General features: G+C 39.6%; 1 protein-coding gene across 3 annotated transcripts in view; it reads right to left on the bottom strand.

Annotated features, from left to right (window-relative positions):
- Positions 1-13,749, bottom strand: part of LOC124270105 — a 36,691-nt gene extending 22,942 nt beyond the window's left edge. For 2 of the 3 annotated variants that reach the window (XR_006896680.1, XM_046705143.1), the window contains exons 1-4: positions 13,579-13,749; positions 2,201-3,671; positions 993-1,085; positions 107-181 (exon numbers count right to left, since the gene is read on the bottom strand). Coding sequence is in view for 2 of the 3 variants with exons in the window: in XM_046705143.1 (XP_046561099.1) it covers positions 107-181; positions 993-1,085; positions 2,201-2,309 (277 nt within the window). In the remaining variant the exon portion in view is untranslated. The remainder of the gene's footprint in view (positions 1-106; positions 182-992; positions 1,086-2,200; positions 3,672-13,578) is intronic. The other variant, XM_046705135.1, reaches the window with a different exon arrangement.
- Between the last annotated feature and the right edge of the window lie 2,205 nt (positions 13,750-15,954).

The raw sequence follows: 15,954 nt of genomic DNA, 5'->3' as shown, positions 1-15,954 counted from the left end.
AAATCACACCACCCTGGTTTACAGAAATACAATCACTTGTTATAATAAGTCTGGTTCGGTGAAACGGGCAGTAACGCGGTCTTTAGAGGTTTAAGATCACACTTACCCTTAAGTCTCACCAGATCTCGTTGAATCTCTTTCTGTGTGTCTTTGATCTCCCTTACCTCCTTCAGCAGGGTGTCTGTCAAAACAGAGAATGCCATCATGTCAACAACATTTGGTTTCAAACTGAATCACATGATACATCTATCAGGACAAGTTATCACACATAGACGTGCATATATATTATTGCCTTGCTTAAAGCTTACATAATATCCGTTGAATGTCCGAAAGAAGACTGTCTAAAAAAAAAGAAATAAAATGCCAATGATTACAGGCACATTTTGCTAATATTGGCATACAAACATTGGAACTGTATCTTTACAGGTGCATGGGTGTAGCTGAAAAGTTTCATTTCATTCATTCATTTATCCAATCATTCATTCATTCATCCAATCATTCATTCATTATTCGTTCGTTCCTTCATCCATCATGCTAAGTGTGGTTGATGCTTCTGAACACAACATTTCTTTGCAACACCAGTAAACACATTCAACACCTCTTGCCAACAGAGTAGGAATGATCATAATTTGTCCCTCTTCGAGATGCAGCGTCACAATATATCCGAATTGTCACATGTCACAAGCCAGTCTTTCGCACTCTTTCTTTGGCAAACATATGTGTCATTTTTCGACATAACTTGTCTGAGGTCCACTTTTCAAAGAAAGAAAACAATGAACTAGGCGTAGTTTGACAGACCATCGTGAAACAAAAATAATATTTGTCAGTGAAACGCTCAATAAAATGCAAATATCCTTTATGGCTTTTATAGTTCACGAGCTGCAAAAACAACACTTTCAACCCTTCCTTTATATTCTTGTCACTGTCAAACATTTTTGCTTCTTACTTTTCAACATTTGCCATCTTTCTACCTTCTCCTCATTTGATCTCACCTTGTTGTGTTTGAATATTCATCAAAATACTCATCAGATCCTTCTGGTCATAACTGGAAGGTAACTGCTGGGGCTTAGCAAGAGTCACTTCATCTAGGTAAAAATATTCATGTTGGAGTATTTTTGTAAATAAAATGAACCAGCATAGTTTATCGTGACTAATGCATACTTGTACATGACACACCTACTCTTTATCTACCCAATTTATCATACAGTCCGTTGAGTTCATTTGGATGTTGAAACAATACCATAGATTTGTTCCGTTAGAAATCGTGTTTCGTGAATGTCAGCTTTTGTATTATGGATAGTGAGTGAGTGAGTTTAGTTTTACGCCGCTTTAGCAATATTCCAGCAATTTCACGGCGGGGGACACCAGAAATGGGCTTCACACATGGTACCCACGTGGGGACTCGAACCAGGGTCTTCGGCGTGACGAGCGAACTCTTTAACCACTAGACTACCCCACCGTCCCGTATTATAGATAGACACCATGAAGGTATTAGACGTTACTATGAAGCGTTGCATGCATACACATACCAATATAAAGGACACTGAAGCTACTCTGAAACATTGTGGGCTCATTTAGATTAATGTAAACATACAGGAAGCTGACCTGAAACAATGCGCGCTCATTCATATTAATGTAGAGGAACAAGAAACTACTTTGAAATGTACAAACATTGCTTTCCTCTGAAAAAAATGGAACGCAAAAGTATAAAATTTGGAAACATTTGAATGGGTTCGCTGATATGCATACAACATGAATACCAGACATGATTTTCTCATGTCTGCATGAATCGGCAGTGATTTGTGCAGGTAAGAAAAAGTCAAACACAATGACTTAAGTCAATTTGAAATTTGAACAACATACATGTAGTTCACATAAATCCCTTTGTATTATTTGTATGAATATGTAGGGGCGGTGGGGTAGTCTAGTGGTTAAAGCGTTGGCTCGTCACGCCGAAGACCCGGGTTCGATTCCCAAGCATGGGTTGCTGAAGATCAATTTTGACCCGGATCTTCACGGTGCTGATCAAATGAAGGATCAGACATTAAAAATAGAGATTAAACACCACATGGACACTAAGCCATTTTACAGGAAATACAAAACAGGTACAAGTGAATGTGGCAAGGTGACTCCAGTGCTGAAAGTACCATGAAATATTTCAAGCACCATTTATCCCCAACAATGAAAGGAGCTATCTCACCTGGTATTAGTCGTTTTTTGCGTCTGAGGATAGTGGACGATTCGCTAATATAACCATCGGATCCTGCCTTTGTGGACTTGTTTTTTTGGGTTGTCCAATGTTTCATCATTGCCACCACTGCTGTCTTCACGTTTGTTATTGTAAGCACAAACCATTCCTTTATGAAGGTTGTCTAAGGTACCGTCTGAGAGACTCGAACGATTCGCATCGGAACTTGATGTCATTTTATATTATTGATTCTGACCAAGAAGAAAACGTATGAAGATTCTGCTGTAATGAATCGATAAATGAGTTCATCTACTTTAGTTTTTGTTCACAAGGTTCTTGCTTACTATGGAGATGAATCACCTTTGAGATCATCAAAGGTTTTTGTTACTCTGCTCAACCAGTCGTCAGGGGTAATTCTTTGAACTTCCCCTTCATTTAAGTGATACGCCACTGGACCTTCTTCGTCATAGAACACTATCCCGCCCGTATAACCAACCGCAATCTCCAGAACATACCTTTTGCTTTCAGAAGAAATTCGTTCCAAACGATGAAATTGAAATTTTACAAGATCTGGTGAAAGGGTCTTGAGGGCTGTATCAACGTGTAGTATCCTGACGTGAGATTGAATCAAACGCAGAAGACTGTTCTTTAAATCATCTTCACTACAGGGCAATACAAATCCCTCAATATCTGGAACCAAACTACTGTAGGTTCGTGGGCTCCCCGGTGATGCACGCTGATATTCCGTTTCTTTTTCTGTAATTCCTAAATAAAAGGACCCTCCGTCTTCATCTTTGGTCATACAGCTGAGGTATTCCCGGAAGCGAAGTTTGTCCCAAATATAAATAGCAAATTTATCTGGGTGACTTTCAATGTTGCTTTTTTCTTGGTCTTTAGGTCGATATGTTTTGAGCTGGATGTTTCGACTTTCTTGTGGATTTGGTGGCAGGCCTCTTAATGTTGCTGCTTTTTCGAAGGAACTCTTCCTGTGACACAAGATAGACACGATGTTAAGAGTTGATGGCCTTTCGACTTTTAAGTCCGAACAAATCTTCGTTTTAAAATCCACAGTAGCAACTCCTTTTGTTTTCTCAACCGATATGAGGATACAATCTGTGAATTCCTCAAATGTGCTTATCTCACTTAGCCATCTCCGTGTGTATGTATCAACAAACAAGGTTCCATCACATATGAAATTATTCAAACTTTCTTCCAGGAACTCATCAACGCATCCAAGGAAACGATCGTCACAAGCTGTCCCGTTGACATGAAGAATAATTTTGCCACCTGCTGTATTTCTGAGGGCAGACAAATGGATTTCGATTTCTCTCAGTCTTTTCTGCTTTTGCGTTTTATGTTTCCTTTTGCCTTTTAAATCGCATATGTCAAGGTGATCAACGAACAAATTTGGCACCTTTTCCTGTGTGTCTACGTACTGACGTACAACCTTCTCGCAGGTACTGCACGTGCATGACATACTTTTCTGAAAGAAAAAATCATTTGTTGAAAATGTTGAACTGACGATCACATTGTAGTTTTGGGAATGACCTATTTAGCAGACATACGCGCGCGCACGCACGCACACGAACACACCGATATGCATTTGCACTCACACCTTCCTACCAATGTTCTCGACCGCCTCCGTGGTGTAGAGCGTCATACCAAAAGACGCTAAAATATGGTACTTATTGGTCCCTGCCTGGCGCTCGGCATTAATGGGTACAACAAGGACTGGTCGGCTTGGAGTCAGTATAATGTGTCTGAGTAGGGTATTTATGCTTCACTGCGGCATGGTATCTCAGTGGGCTAGCACTATAAAACCAGCTTAAGTCTGGGCTAGTACAAGCAGCCGCACATACACATACACACGCATGCACGTCGTCATATGAGCGAAATATTCTCAAGCACGACGTAAAACCCAATTTCACCTCACCTCACCAATGTTCTCTAACAGATACACATACGTGTATAAACGTACATACACGTATATAGTCACAAATAGCACATGAATATACAAACATATGTATGCACATGTGAACAAACATTCACACAGGCATATATAACAATAGACTATTTATATAGCGCAGATATCCATGTCCGTGACATGCTCAAGGCGCAGTTCTGAGGTCACTTTTTCCAAGTAAGTCAAAGAAGAGAGATTATTGCGAGTCACTTGTGGAAAGCCAATTTGTAGAGGTACTAGTATGTCTTGAGTTGGTTCCTGACGAGGAGAGAAACAAAGGCGGAGATACTCATGAAGATTGTTCCATTCTACAGCAGCAGAGCAGGAGAAGGTTCGGCGTCCATGTAGAGTTGATCCTACTTTGGGGATTTTGTGGAGGTTTTTACTCTGAGACCGCAGAGATCGAGAAGGCAAATATGGAGTGAGGATACTGGAGAGGTAGACCGGAGCAGAGCCTGAGAGACAACGGAACAAAATGCATAAGACTTTGAAGAAAATTCGTTTTTCAACTGGTAGCCAATGGAGTGATTAAAGAACAGGACTGATGTGTTCGTACTTCCCTGTTCGTGTGACAATGCGCGCAACAGTGTTGTGGACTCACTAGCTGAGATTTAGTGGCACCAGACAGTTGCAGTAGTCTAATTTCGAGACAACAAGAGAGAGTGTAAGAGCAATTTCCAATATGCCTGACGGACGTGAAGGAGGCCTGCACAATATGAGAGATGTTATCATCGAGTGACAGATCAACATCTATGATGACACCAAGGTCTCTGAACTTCTCAGAGAAGCTGATAGACGATCCCTCAAACTGGAAAGAACTGACCTCACACTGATTTCTGTGCTTGGCTTTCCCAACAAGAATACACTCAGTTTTGGCACTGTTGAGTTTTAACTTATTGCTGCGCATCCATTGCTTCACCTCATCAAATCAATGACCTAGATCTTTCCTCATCAAATCAATGACCTAGATCTTTAAGAGCAGTATAAGATTGCATTGGGCCTGTAGGGAAGAATGTGTACACCTGAGCATCAGCATATTGGTGGCGGCCGAGCAGGTGGTTATCGAAGATGGATCCCAGTTCCTTGATGTAAAGGAGGAAAAGAACTGGTCCGAGGACCGATCCTTGGGGTATCCCACATGTGAGTTGGATCGTGCGTGAATACCGATACCTGTCAGTTAAGTAGGACTTAAGTAAGTTCCCACAATCTGAAAGTCACTCCTGAATCTGTGAATAAGTAGCTGATGATCAGTGGTATCGAACGCCGAGCTAAGGCCTAGCAGCGTCAAGAGTCCAACCTTGTTATCATCGACGCCCAGTCTTAAGTCATTCAAGATCCCGATCAAGGCAGTCTCTGTGCTATGGTTGGGGCTATAAGCAGATTGTAAGTAGCCTAAGACATGCAAGAGATTGCGCTTGCACAGGTGTTCGGATAGCCGTTCAGTCACAGCCCTTTCGATCAACTTACCAATATATCTGCCTGTTAATTTCAAGGCGAGGCCGTCGCCACGCTCTTTCTGCTGTACGGCGAGGGATTAGCTTCTTCAGAGGGGCGTGTTTATCCAACAGCTTCTGGAGGACAGTATCGTACAGATGTGACAGAGCATTTGATTCAGGCAAGTCCGAACTGAAGGTTAGGTGATCGATAGCTTTGATATTTCTGCAATTGATATGATTTTTAGGACTGGGAGGGTTGTTAACATCCAGATGGAATGTCACTAGGAAGTTATCCAAGATCTGCAGATCACTAACCCTAACATCGGTCAGACGCACATTCTTACTCAGTCAAGGTTATGGGCACGCTGGTGTGTGGGTTCACTGACTAGCGGAACCAAATGCAACCTTTCCAAGAGCTTCTTCATATTTGATGCATGTGTGTTAGAGGGAGTGGAATTGAAATCGATGCTAAAATCACCAAGTCCCACTAATGTTGTACATTTAGAGTCCGAATGATGAAAACTCATCTAGGAATTCACGGAAAGAGAGCTGGTTCTTTTTGGATGGTGTGGTCTACGGTATAAGGCCACGATGTTTGTTGAAGTTTTTCCTGTTGTCAACAAGAAGTCAAGAGTTTCAAATGAGGAAACAGCATTTTGACATTGAAATGAGATCCATGGATTATAGCCACACCCCCCACCACGTGATAGGCGGGGCTTATGTTTACATGTGTAGCCGGGATGAGTCATGGCCGCTATTTTCGACTCGTCACCACACGGATGGAGCCATGTTTCAGTAGAGACCATTATGTCAATGCTCCTGTCAGTATACAAATCCACGATGTCATCACACTTGTTGCATGCAGAACGAATGTTTATCAGGCATACTTTAAGATTTGGGGATAGTTTTGTTGGTAGAATAACATACCAGGTTGTCAGGGTTAACTTGTCCAAGGTTGGTTGGTGAACAATGTCAACTTCGATTGGTCTTAGTTTTGTTCTGCCCCCTCTTCTACCTCGTCTGAAAAGGCGACGGCAACGGCGCTTGTGGTTGATAACTGCATCAGGTGGGATGATTAGATTACAGTCAGTCATGATGAGTCCTTTGTTTGATGTGAAGTAACTCATCTTTGGTGCAGGTAATCCTATTATCACCTGCCATGCCACAGTTTGTCCGGTGAATTGAGAAGCAATAGCACAGGACCAAAAGCCGGATAGTAAACCATTGAAATAAACGTAAATACAGTAGGAAATATAGTATGACCAGAAATTATTGAGAATTTTAGGAATATGTTTAATTGGATTTCTAGTATAAACAACCTTGACCAGCTATCAAGTGCTTGGTTTCATTCAAGAGAGACAACTCCGTTAATCCTTTTTCATTAGTTTGTGAAGAGTTATCCCCCTTTGTTTACTTGCTAGCAGACGACATTTTCAGTGATCCTCAGTATGGATGATTTAGAGAAGAGGAAGTTGATTTTAGAGTATTATAACAAGGACATCAGATCAGGTAAAGTGATTTCAAGTAGAACAGGCATCCCTTTGTCCACTGTTTATCGTGTTTTGAAATATATTGCAAATGGATATGGCATTGAGCACCAGGGAGGCGCAGGTAGGCCCAGAAAATTGACTGTCGGTGACAGGAGGCGGCTTCCTATTCTTGTTTCTAAAAACAAACGAAGGAGTTAAGAAAACTTAAGGCTGGATATGATTGATAGAGGAACTTTGGCTGTCTGTAAGGAGACAATTAGAACTGAGCTGCATGCAATGGGTTGGCAGAAAAGTCGAGGAATTCCATCACCGATCATGAAACCTGAACAAAAGGAGCGAAGGTTGAACTGGTGCTTACAGCATAGAAATTTTAACTGGGACAAAGTGTGGTTCTGTGTGGTTGTTTCCTAAGACACTGAAATTCTGGACCAAACAAACTGAAAAACCTTTGTATCAGCGCCCAAAGTACAGTCCGAAATTTAACGTGTGGGATGGCATATCTGTGTTAGGGGCAACGCCCCTCTGTGTATTTGATGGGAATATGAACTGTGAGCGGTACACAGATATTCTCGAGGGACATTTACTTCCATCTGATCACGTGTTCTATGGAAAGTTTTGGATTTTCCAGCAGGACAACGACCCAAAACATCGTTCAAAGCATTCACAGGCCTGGTTTCGGACCCAAAATATGACATTATTAGATTGGCCAAGCTATAGCCCTGACCTAAATCCAATAGAAAATGTTTGGGGACTTATGAAGGAAAGTGTCAATAAGAAAATTCTGACAAATATTGCTGAAATGAAAGAAGAGGTGATCCGATATTGGGACAGCATGGACCACGACTTTCTAACTTCTTTGATCAGTAGTATGCCCCGCCGCATTGAAGCCTGCATTGCTGCCCATGGCCACTTGACAAAATACTAACTGTTCACCTGTCTTTGAATCTGCAGTTACGTTCTGCTAATATTCACATTTAATACGTGAGTAATGAGTGAAAAAAAAAAAATTACAATCTTAAATTCTCAATAATTTCTGGTTGTACTGTACATGCCATGACCGGATTTACGTATGTTTTCAGATATTTCCTAACTTCGAGCATATATTTCATATGAATCTATACCTTTGAAACATATGCTCATCGTACATTTTCGTATGCACAATTACGTCGTTCATGTATGCCCTGACCGGATTGTGAGGTATTTCCAAACATGAATTGCAAAACAGATACCCCAGTAAATACATGAACATACAGTATTTCCGATGCATTCCTTTGAATTTCAATGGGTGCTGAAATTTTGGATTTCGTTTTAAGTTTGCTCAGGCTGGAAACATGTAAATTTACTTAGGTGGGGAAACACATGTAAATTTTCAAATTTGCAAATGTTTACACACCTTAGATATTTATGTATCATACCGGACTTCAGGGGTATGTATATGAACGGTTCATACACCTTCATGTTACCTGTGCTCAAGCAAGATGATCATTTGTTTCCATCATGTGAATTACTTGGTTCATGGAATTTCATTTTCACACATTTTAGTACTTGTGAAATCAACGTTCACGTGACCTCATTATTCTTATCATCAAAAGAGCCTGACTAAGAATGCAGTATTACTCAAGCTAAAATGGCTTATTAAGCTGCCCTCGCTCTTGCTACCAGTATCAGTTACGCTTTGTCTGCGGTGTAGGCAAATCTTGTGAGTGGTGAACAAAAGGGCGATGAGCGGCCCCTTTGACCTTGCAAGTGTCCCTAGCTGTCCCAACAGAATAGCACTTTATCTCTTTTGGAGCACGGCCAAATACGCTACACGAACCAACTCGTAATTTCTTAAGTCTTTTCAGCTCTCGCATCAGTACTGTAATATAGTTTTTGGCAGTACATAATTGGAATATTATTGCACTGCATGTGACCTTTCTTAATAGTCTCACGGTGCCTGAACCATGTTATTTCTCCTTCCGCTCAGCCTTTGCTGTAATAACGCCACACATGAACTTAAAGTTGTCCACATTTGTTTCATTAACACAAACGTATACAATAACAAACAATGCTATATCAAATTATATATTCTGTGAGACATGAAATAAAAAATAGGTTTTATCGTGTTGCAATTATGACCGGATAGCACAGGCGGGTGCGTTCTCTGAGTATACCATAGGCATGCTGAACCTTGATTGTCCTTATTAAATTGACGATTCATAAACCCAGATTCCGAAAGCAAATGTCACACAAGAAGGTAAGGTGAAATTGGGTTTAACGTCGTGCTTGAGAATATTTCGTTCATATGACGACGTGCATGCGTGTCTATGTGTATGTGCGGCGGCTTGTACTAGACCAGACTGAAGCTGGTTTTATAGTGCAAGCCCACTGAGATACCATGCCGCAGTGAAGCATGAATACCCCACTCAGACACATTATACTGACTCCAAGCCGACCAGTCCTTGTTGTACCCATTAATGCCGAGCGCCAGGCAGGGACCAACAAGTACCATATTTTAACGTCTTTTGGTATGACGCGGTCGGGGATCGAACCCGCGACCTTCCGCTTTCCGGGCGGACGCTGTAACCACTACACCACGGAGGCGGTCGTCACACAAGTAAATGTGATGTTGCATTGCTGTAATTTTCCATGTCGGAGAAGTCCTTCTCACAAGATATATATTCCGTTGTTTGGAGCAGGCCTATGACTATTACGCCCCAGTGTTGCTAAACATCTTGCAGACCTTTAACCTGACATAGACGCAGGCCTCGCATGTTCAAGTTCAGATCTGACAGGTGCCGAAAATATTGATTCCGACAAGAATGCAATATCTCAGTGGGTTATTGTTTTCCTAAGTAAGTGGAGTGCTTTCTATAACATTGGAGATAATAGTATCGCTGTCCTTCTGATATTCCCCCGAACGGAAGCTCTACCCATTTAGGGTACAATGTGTATGTTACAGATTTCTAGGGAATAGTCTTAAGACTTTTCTACTTTGACCAGGATTCTTCGAACTTGCAACAGTCGTTTGAGAAGACCAAGAGAGAAAGAGGTAGTTTGCGATGTATCTGGCGGACGTATATGGAAAAAGTTCGAAGAATGTTGCTGTATAAATACAATAATAGAAATACCGGTTATGTTTGAAAAGTACCCTCAATCTGATAGCCAGTGAGATTATTGCGAAAGATCGCAATATGTATCATCATAAACGGGCCCTGATAAAAGTACACGTTATTCTTTCCCACATTATATTCCCTTTATAGACACGGGACATGGTTGTTACAGGTAGGGCAAACACTTTCTTTTATAGGCATCTGCCGGTTTCACGCTACATACATGAATTCATCTTATTGAGAAAAGTAGCGACGCATGTTCTCATCAATCACACATATAATTGTATAGATACCCAGTGATTAGGGATAGCGCTGCAGCAACTTATTGAAATTTACGACATACACTATCATCTGCAGTAGTACTTCCATACATAGCATCGTATTTATTACTCTCTTATATAAGGTGAAATATCACAGGGTTGTCATGGTAATGATAATTTGGCATACTATTTATTGTCATATTCTTTTATCTACGATTAGAATTTAAGTGAGTTCTGACGTGAGCATGTTAAGAGAAAAGAAGCTGTAAAACGAATATTAATGTGATCGAACCTATAGGCCTTTGTAAAAGCGCGTTTCAAGCCACGTACATGAAAAACCTTCATGATAAATATCTGCTAATCCGTGGCACGATTCCAACCATATGATGAGCATGTGTTTGTGAATCATAATCAAATAATGATGTTACAAGGCGTCCATGCCGCGTCAACAACATATGGAAACATTTAACAGTTTCACCCAATAACAGTAAAGCATACAAATAATACGTTTCGGTACTTTGATTGATTAATAAGTTCACATTATATTCCATAATATTGGGATGCCAAAATGAATAACATTATCATATAATGTATAAGAAGTCAGACAGCAAACATTTAAAACGCATGAGCAACATAAATGATGTCAGGTAGTAAGCTTTCAATAATTACAGAAACTGCTGAGTTATCTAACTTTATGAACTAATTGCAATCACTAGAGTTTTCTATAATCTACCTAAGTGATGGAATCAGAATAGGTGTACAGTATATTCCGACGGGTAACTGAAACTTGAAAAAACGTCCGCATGGGACAATATCTGTATTCCGAATCAAAAAGAGGCCATCCCACGTAGTGGCGTAACGACTCATCGATAGTATCGATGTTGGCATAGTCAACTATGCGATAGGAATGCATCAATACAAAACTCATTTAGGAAATACATCAGGATATTTATATCGCGAGGGTCCGTGATACATCGATGTATCGCCACAAGAGACCATACATCCCGATAGTACTTAAGTACTACTTAAAGTTGTAACGAGTATTACATTAGGAATAGGAAGGGAGTCTCTTTGAAATTCTTCTGAAATTTAAAAACAAATTGAACCTTGTAGGAATTTGTTTGTATCGGTCACATGAACACAGGAGTTGGTGTAGAAGTGATAGAGTGTGAACATTTTAAAACTTTGTGAACTGTACAATACAAGGTTTTAGTTGTTTGACAAATAACACCATTTATTCACAACTATGAATGATGTCTTAGCTTTGTTAAGAAAGAGAACAAAGATAAGACACAATTTAGACAGCAGACTTAAGAGGGTTTTACCAGTGATTCTGAATTCTAATATAAATTACATTGAATTGTTTGTGAAAGAATTGGTGTAAAAACACAACTTCCCAAAGGAAACTCCAGTTTCAAATGTATTTTGAGGCGTGCTGAACATGTTTGATTGTACCTTCTTCAACATGAAATGCTGAAATTTTATTAGACCACCAGCTCTTTAAGTGTGTGTGTGAATGTAACACATGTTTTAATGAAATTATAACTATTTTAAGTCACGATATGGCTGAAATACTGCCACTGTGACCATAAACTTTAACTCACTCACTCACTCATGATATATCATCTCGCCTCATTAAACTGGTATCAGGATATATCGTCTCTCCACTAAGGCTACGAAACACAGCTCTAATACCAAGTGTGTGCATATTTACACATTTACATCATTAATATACTGCCCATCAAATGTTTAGACTCACTAGTGTAAATGTAGCAACTTGCTTCAGTCAACTGTTCTGAACTACATTTTGCAAAGTATTCCTGCTGTTTAAAGGCACTGTTTACACATGAACTGATGTACTGGAAAACAAATTCGTAAAGTTGAAAAGATTATTGTCCTGAGTTCAATAAATGATGAAACTCAGTGAAAATTGGCGAATTCTTAACACAACTTTACACCAAAACGCATCAGTTCACATGTACGATATTTGCACATGCTTTTCAGCAATTTCATGCATGATCCTCGTGCAATTCATCTCCATAAGGTTTGCAGTTGGTTCCCCCCAAATTAGTGGAGAAATTCATCTTCGATGTAACCATATGTATATACATAACATATAGTGAGTGCTTTAAGTGAGTCTAAACTTTTGATGGGTAGTTAACATTGTAATCATCTTTTTTTGAAAGTATACATAATAAAATTTGTGCAGCTATGATCATGAGTATGTATGTCATATATAAGAAGTGTACCTAAGGTCAGTTATTTAAACTATAATTAATTTCCATTAGAAAAAGAATAAACGGTATTACCTACTGATCAGAAAGGCTTATCAGTACCCCATCCCACACCCTCACCCTCTCTCACACATGCACACAAACACTCCCTAACATACATATTGCTCTGACCCATAGACCCAATATTTGAACCTTTTAAACAGACTGTATGTCAAGACAGGCAGGCACGTTGACAGTGGTGCTCAGTGGGTATCACGTCGCCATGTGTTTCTAATGATCTCCGTGCATTATGGCGTGGTCCGACGCGCTAACGAACCCGATGTGACAGTTACATTACAGAACCATTGAAATACATGTTAAAGTAGTGTTAATCTTGTAACACTATATTTACCCATTACCAACCATTCACGCGTGTACTAAATATATGACAAACCTAACCCTGGTCATACGAGATTTCAAAGGTATTAAAATGAATGTCCTACAATCACAGCATTTACATATGTTACACATGCTACAAAACACATGAAAACAATGGCCAGATTTACACACCTGTCAAATTGTCGGATTATCGAGGATGTCGGATTATCGAATTCTGAGTACAGATCACGTTCATGGTAAAAAACAGGACAATACATGCATACATGCATACATTCATCAAATAGTTTCGCATGTGCAAACATTATTCTTCCTGAATTTGTTAATCAACACACATGAAACAATACGAAGTTGATGTCACAAAACAGATCTCTCTAATATAAAGAAAAATGTGTAAGTTATATGGCTTGAATGTGTTGAATATTTGAACAGGCAGCCAACTCTTCGAACATGATTTAGAACGAAATTCAGTGTTCTTAATGATCGACATTTTCCCTATAAATACATTAGAAACGACGTATAGTTAACAAGCATACTCACGTTTGCATCGTGTGTGTTGAGAGTAATGATGGTTAAGTGTTGGTTAACGTAGTCTTGTATATCACTCAGGTTTCATCAGGTTTCAACTGTCCCTCACCTAGAAAGCTGTCAGGGCAGGTCCCTAAGCTTACCCTAGGACATACAATGTATGTGGTGCTGATAACAAGCAGGAAGTTAAACCATGGTTGTACAGAATTTAAAGATTTGTGTTACGACGAAACACGACGGAAATCTTGCAGGAAGTCCAACACAGTTTCACCCAACACTACATATGATATAAATAGTTGTTTATATTGACGTTTAAATGAAGGGAAGTATTTAAGGAAGCTTTCTAGGCACAAGTTTCACTGCACCGTGACGGAAATGTGAGAACGGCGATAACAGTTCATATAAATCCCTTTGTATTATTTGTATCAATATGCATGCAATCGAAAATTTACATATTCCCTTGTTAATCCACAATTCCATTTAATATGACATTGAGAGTAATAGTATCTGATGATCATGTGAGCGCGTGAGTTTAGTTTTACGCCGCACTCAGCAATATTACAGGTGTATGGCGGCGGTCTGTAAATAATCGAGTCTGGACCAGACAATCCAGTGATCAATATCATGAGCATCGTTCTACGCAATTGGGATCCGGGTTCGAATTGGTCTTCAGCAACCCATGCTTGTCGTAAGAGGCGACTGACGGGATCGTGTGGTCAGGCTCGCTGACTTGGTTGACACATTTCAATTGCGTAGATCGATGCTCATGCTGTCGAGCACTGGATTGTCGGGTCCAGACTCGATTACTAACAGACCACCGCTGGAATATTTCTTAGTGCGGCGTTAAACAACAACAATAAATCAATCAATAGTTCAGATCATGCAGCTGTCAGTTAAATCGTTGTTTCAGTTGACAGCATGACAGTGTTATTGACTATATTTCAGGGTGAAGTTTTGAGAATGTCCTGTTCAGCAAGGCCCTCAGCTGTTCCTCTGTTGTTATTCGTACCCCTTGTTCAAACGGGCATAAAAACACCGACAGTTACATTATACTTTGTTTATCAACTTTTTTTTCTACATTTCATGGCAATATACACTAGACGCCAAAAGAAACGTTACCCTCCTACCTTTATGAATTACTGAAAAAGTATCAAAGATATTTTAGAAGGTTTTAGTTTACAAGAAAGCTTAACAACACAGCTTTATGCAAATCACGAAAAACAATTCTCAAATACATTCATATTTGGGTGAAATGCACCTTTTTCAGAAGAGTTAAATTGTCCTATATTCGTCCATGCCGAAATAAACCAATAATAGTGATTTTGGTGTCCAAAAGAAAGGTTGAAATAAAATTCTGCTTTGGGACATTGATAAACCATTTAAAGTCACCATTTTTTAACTATTAAAACAAGAAACAACTGTTGTAGAGTGTGTAGACTAATCTAATCATTGCTGTGATTTCAGTCTTTTAAAACATTTTCTGCTGATTTGCATGAGTGAAAACAATTAAAACGTGTCTTTGATATTGTGAAAAAATGTTTAGGAACATCTAAAATTATCTTTGTTAACATTTTTGCTTGCAAAGTAACATTTTTCCATTTTCTGTTTACACATAGTAATATCAATCGCCAAAATGCAGCAATATTCAAGCAGTATTTACATCTATTTCACATGTAGAATGATTCTATAGGGTATAAAGAGATCCTAGAAGACATGATCTGATACACAAGTACGAGAAATATGCCACGATTAACAGCTGAAGGGAGAGAAAGAGCTATTGGGATGGTGCAGATGGGGTCGACATACAATGCTGTTGCCAACGCCCTCGGATGCCACCGTATCACGGTTATAAGACTTATTCAGGGCTTCAGACAGACTGGGATCACCGTAGACAGACCAAGAAGTGGACGTCCACGCATCACAACTGAAGATAGGTACCTCCGTCACTAAGGAAGGAGGGTAACGTTTCTTTTGGCGTTTAGTGTTTGAAATTACAAGTTGGTATGGGCACATATCTTTCTTCTCGTTTGAGACTGTTTTTCTTTCAGATTATATTTTTCATTTCATCGGTACCATTCTGAAGCAAAGGAATAGTAACTATAACATATACTGCGATACAAGCCGAAATACCACCCTACGACTTTAAAGTAAACCCTCTAATTAATGTGACAGGACATATTATCTTACACAACACTCTCCCGTGGGAGCGAGGACTTGGTGGTGGTGACATAGTTTAAGGGCAGCTTGTGACAGAAATAGAGTCTGTTTGCGCCTTACATTATTTGATTATGAACGCTTTTACATATATTTAAGCAGGCATACTACACCAAAATAGTTTACTTACCGTGATAAAAATGTATTCATTGTATCCAGGTATTTTGTGAGGCG

The sequence above is a fragment of the Haliotis rubra genome, unplaced genomic scaffold (genome assembly GCF_003918875.1).
Source record: "Haliotis rubra isolate DU_JTF1 unplaced genomic scaffold, ASM391887v1 Scf102, whole genome shotgun sequence".
NCBI classification, from domain to species: domain Eukaryota; kingdom Metazoa; phylum Mollusca; class Gastropoda; order Lepetellida; family Haliotidae; genus Haliotis; species Haliotis rubra.
The sequence above is the reverse complement of the archived record's forward strand: the minus strand, read 5'-3'. Positions and strand labels throughout refer to the sequence as shown.